This window comes from Dipodomys ordii, unplaced genomic scaffold, assembly GCF_000151885.1.
Source record: "Dipodomys ordii isolate 6190 unplaced genomic scaffold, Dord_2.0 Scaffold34, whole genome shotgun sequence".
In the NCBI taxonomy this organism is placed as follows: Eukaryota; Metazoa; Chordata; class Mammalia; order Rodentia; family Heteromyidae; genus Dipodomys; species Dipodomys ordii.
The window spans coordinates 4858385-4865109 of record NW_012267250.1 but is presented as its reverse complement, the minus strand read 5'-3'; the positions used below and the strand labels follow the sequence as shown (position 1 = coordinate 4865109).

The following is a 6725-nucleotide window of genomic DNA, read 5'->3' as shown; positions in this document are numbered from 1 at the left end:
AGGAAACAGTATCCCAAGTCTTTCCAGTCTGGCTCCCCACAGGCACCCAGCTCTCTACAGGCACCCAGCTCCCTACTGCTGCCATAACACACACTTCTTACATGGAGCTCATTTCATTAAAGCTCTGCTATCTATTGCTCAATATAACCTTCATTCTCAGAGAACTCTTTAAGATCGTATTCCCTAAGGATTGATGATTGCTGTTCCTTTTCTCTCATTTCAAGAAGCTCATTCATGAGAAAAAAAATTTAATCTTGTTCTGACTTGAGCACTTGCATGAAGGTTTACTTTTCTAATACTTCTAGGTAAATCTTGCTGGATTAATTAGGACTTGATTTTTAGAGTAATTTGAATTCATAGCAAATAAAAAAGGAAAGGACAGCTATTTCTCATATACCTTCTTTGATCTCCAGACATATGTAGTTCCTTTTATGATCAGTAGCCCCTTTTCTTGACAGTTGATCCTGATCTAAATTGTTGTAATCAAAGTACATGGTTTATTCTAGCACATTCCTTGGATGAATAGTGTATAGTGACATGTATCTAACAATACAACATTATACAGAACATTTTACCAACCCCCAAACTCCTAAGCTCCTTCTGTTCATCCCTCCCTCAGCCTATTTCTAGGAATTCTTCTTGTTCATGTATTAAGTTTTGTCTCTTTTTTGCCAGTGCTGGTCTTGAACTCAGGGCCTGGGCTTTGTCCCTCAGCCTCTCTGTGCTCAAGGCTAGCATTCTACCACTTGAGTCACAGCACCACTTTCAGCTTTTGTTGTTGTTGTTTATGTGGTACTGAGGAATCAAACCCAGTGTTTCATGCATGCTAGGCCAGTACTCAACCACTAAACTACATTCCCAACCATGTTTTGTCATTTCCAAGGTATTATGCACAATTGACTCCCTCTATCTTCCAGTGTCCTGTTTACAGATTCAATCAAGTATGGAAGGATATTTTTTATGTCAATACTGAAAATATGAAGACATATTTCTTGTCCCTATTTCCTAAAAATTCCAGTATAACAACTCTTCATGTGATGTTTACATTGAATTAGCTCATAGGTAATCTAGGAGTGATTCAAAATATATTGCAAGTGACTCAAGTAGCCTGAAGCAAAAAGTTTGGGGACCAGCCTAGGCCCTGAGTTCAAGCGCCAGGACCAATACACATACCCAAAATAATTTATTTCCAACATATATGTCTCAATTGCTTTTTATTCTGTAAATTTATTGTGGGCTTTTGCTTTTGTACAAAAAATATTTGTTAAATTCATTTCAAATTATTGTAACCCAATTAAAATATTAAATATTAAAAAGTATATAGCAGGATAGGGCTGGGAAGGTGGCTCAGTGGTAGAGTGCTTGTCTTGCATGCATGAGGCCCTAGGTTTGATTCCTCAGCATCACATAAGTAGAAAAGGCCGGAAGTGGCACTGTGGCTCCAGTGGTAGAGTGCTATCCTTGAGCTGAAGAGCTGAGGGACAGCACCCAGACGCAGAGTTCAGTCCCCACGACCTACCAAAAAAAGAAGTATATAGCAGGATATGAATAGATTATATCCAAACACTTTATTATTTTTGTAAAGAATGTAAGATTAATAAAGTTTGATATTCACAACAAGTCATGGAACCAATCCCCTGGGCATACTTTACTTGGAGCCACATGATATGTATTATCTTTCATGTTTATTTGTTCAGTAATAGTTGATTTTTCCATGTGTTTAAGGTAATAAATCAATAGATTTGTTTTTCAGTTGTAAGGTTTGAACTCAGGGTCTGAGCACTGTCCCTATTTTTTTTGTTCAAGGCTAGCACTCTCACATTGACTCACAACCCCACTTCAAGTTTTCTGGTGGTTAATTGGAGCTAAGAGTCTCACAGACTTATCTGCCCCAGCTATCTTCAAACCCTGATCCTCATATCTCAGCTTCCTGAGTAGCTAGGATTATAGGGGTGAGCCAACAGCACTTAGCAATCATTTCTTTTTTACACTGAATAATATTCCATTGAATGGATGTAGTATAATTATGTATTCATCTATTGAAGATAACTTGATTGTTTGTAAGTTCTGATTCAGGCCAAAAATAAGTGAATAATCTGTTCTACCTATAGTATAAATTTTATAGCCATCATTATCAATTTAAACAGAATGAACAGTTCTTACCAATAGCAGTGAAAATATATAACATAGATTTAACCAGGGACTGACATAATTTTATGTTACTGCCCTGAAATAATTAGGAACATGTTTAGTGTTTAGTGCTTTGGTATTGCTGCACACCAAATGAAAATGTTTATACTATTCATCTTAATGTAGTAGAACTCATGTCTACCAGCAACTGAGGGAAATGTGTATAGAGCTAGCTGTATCAATAAGACAATGGAAATGGGGTGAGGGGTGAAAGGTCAATAACATAGAGAGTTCAAGAGGCCTGAGAAACAACATCTATAGGAACAGTTTTATACACAAAGTCTAGTGTCATTAATCATACATAGATAAATCCTGGCTACTTTATCCACTTGGCTTTGATTACAGAACCAAATTTGTATATATGAAAGCCCTGGTTTGTTTAACTTGCAGATTTTTGTGGCATGGGGCAAGGATAGGGAAAGATAACTGCTAAAAACTCTCCTAAGGTGGGATTTTTAAAAAATTAAACAAGTTTTGATGTGTCTTAAATGAGAGAGTGCTTATCTAACAAGTATGAGGCCCTAGCACTAACATTCATTATTTTCTCAAATAAAAATCAGCATGCTTTCAGGGAAAGAACATAAGTGTCAATCGGATGAAAACAGCAACAAATTCTTATCCTTCTTTCTGTGTCTCTAATGAGAAGTAGGAGTGATACCTGTGCAAATCCCTAAGTGTATATTTTATATCCATGGAAACAAGTGATTGAAGTAGCACTTGTCTTCCATAGGCCAATGACTAGGATTGCACAGGTTGGCATTTTATTACTAAAATGGGGAAGGGAAAACTTGCAATCATTTAGGGTTTGTTATTGCCATTTTTGTTGCATTTTTCCTATCTTTTCTATTGTATACTACTGATTCTATGTGAGAAAGAACATCTTTTAGTTGATTTTTCCCCAACCTGAAGAGTTTCTAATCTTTGAACACAATATTTAACAGTCACCTTTTAAACTAATCATTGCAAAATGTGTTTATATTCATTCATTACTATAAAGTTCAAGGGCTCATCATTGCTTTAGCAGGACAGGGACCTTGCACCAACAGTCAGGTGCCATGGCTACAGACTCTGTATTGCAGAGTCATTTATGACACCAACCATGAGAGATCAAATGTCCCTAAGACCCCAAGGAGTCTTTCCAGACTCAGTTTCATTTGTACAAGGTATTTGTCACATCCCAAGAGCTAGATAAAGCACCCAAATAATGTCTTAACTTCAAAATGTCTACACTTAAAGAGAAAATGGTTGATGAGCCCTTACTACCTCATTTGCCTTACAATATCTTTGGGAGTTACTTGCTGAAATCAATATAGAGAATTTGTTGAAGGGTTCCTACTCAGTAAACACTCTTAAAGACCAGGCTGACATGATTTTTCATTTATTGAATGACATTTCAAGTTGGAGGGAATTTTTTTTCCCTTCCAGACTGCCCAGCATGTCATGTTTGCATTTTATTTGATGTGTAGGATTCTGGATCGCTACGTTCAGGAGCAAATTCCTGGTGCGAAGGTTGTGGTGGAGTCCATTGGTGCTCGCCGACATGGAGACGCCTTTTCTCTGGAAGATTACACCAAATGTGACTTGACCGTCTATGCAATCGACCCCCAAACAAATAGGGCCATAGATCGAAATGAGCTTTTCAAGTAAGTACTTCTTATTTGATTTTAATTTTTAAATTATATTTTTATTATCTTTGTGTAGGTGTTCAAAGGAGTTGGCATGTATCAAATCCGCCTTAAGTACAATGCATTTGATGGATGTCACCTTTTGATTGTTCTCCTCACTTCTAAACCCAAACCCTTCCCTTCAATTTTCCTAGTTTCACAGGGCATGAATACTTCTTAATGCCTATAATATTTGTAGGGTTACAAAGCACCTGCAGTTAATTCTAATTCGAAGTTATGTTTGAACATAAAGTTCAAAACCCACCAAAATGTTGTTGAAAGTAAAAAAAAAAGAAATTAAAAAAGGAAGCAACAACACTAACAAAAATCGAAGTCAATCCGAAGGTCTTTATACCATCTGTTCAACCAAAACATTTGCTAGTTGGTATTCAGAAGGTTTGTTCCCACGGGTCCATTATTTGTAAGAGTCAGGAGCAACTCTTTGGGATGATCTTTTGGTCATTCACTTGCCCTGGATATTTGAGAGAAAAATATGGATTCTAACAATAGCATTTCTCCTGAATCACTATCAGTAGGCAAACAGTGGTAAAAAGAAGTACAACTTTCTTACAGATTTCTGAAGCAGCAAAAGTTAGTCCCAGATTTCCTGCCTTGCTTTTTCCCATAACTTTTGTGATATATAATCCTGGTATAAACCCAAATCATATATATATATATATATATATATGTACAACACATAAATAAAATGGTGCTAAAATATGAACATTCCTCAGAATCTAAACATAGAACTACTTTATGATCTTGCAATACCACTCATGGGCATTTATCCAAAAGATTACATATCAAGATACTTTCAAGACAGTTACATCATAATGTTTATTGCTGCACACTATTTACTCTCTGCAGCCCAGGTGTTGCTGGATTGAGAAAACATGATCTATGCATATAAATTTTATTCATTCATTGCAAAAAATGATATATTACATAATTTGCAAAAAATGGAGAGATCTGGGGAAAATTCTGCTAAGTGAAGTTCAGTCAGGCCCAAAGAGACAAAGGATACACTGTCTCTTGTATGTGGAAGCTAGTGCTAAGTTATACATGCAAAAGTAAACACCAATGCAGTTGTATCCAAGCGTGTACACAAATATATTAAGTGAAATACAGTATTTACAGGGGAAAATTAAAAAATGTAAAAACAGTTACAAACGATTTGAATTCAAGCACTCTTCTTTTTCCTAAGGGGGGAGAAATACAGTGGTACATGAAAGGGGAGGCTACAGAGGAATGCATAGGGGAAGTGGGGAAGAATTCTGTAATAATATTCAGTTCATATCTTCTGCAGCTAGGAACATGGAAAGGACATGTTGAGGGGAGTGTGGGAAATGAGGGCTGATAAGGATAATATACATTGTACTTATGAACTGACTTGCTGAATGGTAACTTCTATGCACAACTATTTAAAGATAATAAAATGGTAATGGTGGATAAAGAAAATAAGGAAAAAATAAAATAAAAGGAAAGTAGCTATCGACAAATAAAGTTACTACATATTTTCCATTGGATGCTATTTGAACAATGATTATTTCCACATAACCTGTCACTGGATTCTGCTTTCCTCTGGTGACACCTAGCGTCCAATAGGATTTCAGATAGACCATTTGTCTTTTAAAAGTTTTTAAATTTATTATTTTATCTATTATAGGCCTTGAACTCAGGGCCTGGGTGCTGTCCTGGAGTTCTTTTCTTTAAGGTTAGCACTCTATCACTTTGAGCCACAGCTCCACTTCCAGTTTTTAGAGGTTATTGTAGTTAAATGTCTCATGGTGACTTTTCTGCCTTGGCTGGCTTTTCACAGAAGTCTTCAGATCTCAGCCTCCCATGTAGCTAGGATTACAAGTGGGAGCCACTGGTGACTGGCTGAAAGGTCATTTAAATTAAGGGAGAGATGGGTGAGAATATTGAAAGGGATGAAATTGATCAAGATACATTGTATTCATAATCTGTTCTGTTAAATGGCAACTTCTTCATAGAACTACGTAAAAGTAATAAAATCCAAAAATAATAAATAAATAAATTTTACAAAATAAATTAAAGCATTCAAAATGGAAAAGGTATTTATATGTGATCTTATGTGTGTATTCAAAGGTTATATGTCTATGTATGCACACATACATATATAATGTACATACAAGTTCATAATTTCATAATTTAGCTTTATATTTAAAATCAGAACAACATATAAAATTTCCCATCACTAAATTTACATATTTATTCACTCTATTGTGGTTGTACCCATATTTAGGGAATATATATTCATGCTTTATTAAACTATAAATTCTGAATTAACTTCATTTCAACTCAGTTAATTAACAACAATTCTCTGCTCTTATTTTAGCAACAATGAAGTAGAGACTTAATATTAATGTAGCTTTAAAATAGCCACAGTGACTATGTATATATTATGTGTATTAGAGGTAGGTAGATGAGCTATAAATTATTAAAGTCTTGCCTTGGGGATGTTCTTCTTAAACATTTGAACTAGTCTATGGGAAAACGCTGTACTAGTTTAAACCTTTGGATTGATTTTCAGTTAGTTTATAATGAAATATACCTATATGTATACTATGTGTGTATATGACAAGCATCTACTCTATAGTAGCAGAAGTTATGAAAATGTAGCTTTTAACAATGCGGAGGTACAGGAAAACATAGTTTATTACCTAATACCGAGGATAATGGAAGTAGACTTTCAATTTCCCCTTATTCTGAAATCTTAGCATCTGAGGATTTTACAGTTCTCATAGTAAATTAGAAACCAAATTAATAGCTACACTAGTATGTTCAAAATAACTCTCTTTTTGAGAAGTACAAGTTGTCATGTCCAAAACGAGCTTTACAACGTCGGTG

At 35.3% G+C, this 6725-nt stretch overlaps 1 protein-coding gene across 14 annotated transcripts in view; it reads left to right on the top strand.

Annotated features, from left to right (window-relative positions):
* Pcdh15 (protocadherin-related 15) overlaps positions 1 to 6725 on the top strand; it is a 453622-nt gene that overhangs the window by 420740 nt on the left and 26157 nt on the right. For all 14 annotated transcript variants that reach the window (XM_013017079.1, XM_013017081.1, XM_013017082.1 and 11 more), the window contains one exon: positions 3657 to 3833. In XM_013017079.1, coding sequence (XP_012872533.1) covers positions 3657 to 3833 — 177 coding nt within the window. The remainder of the gene's footprint in view (positions 1 to 3656; positions 3834 to 6725) is intronic.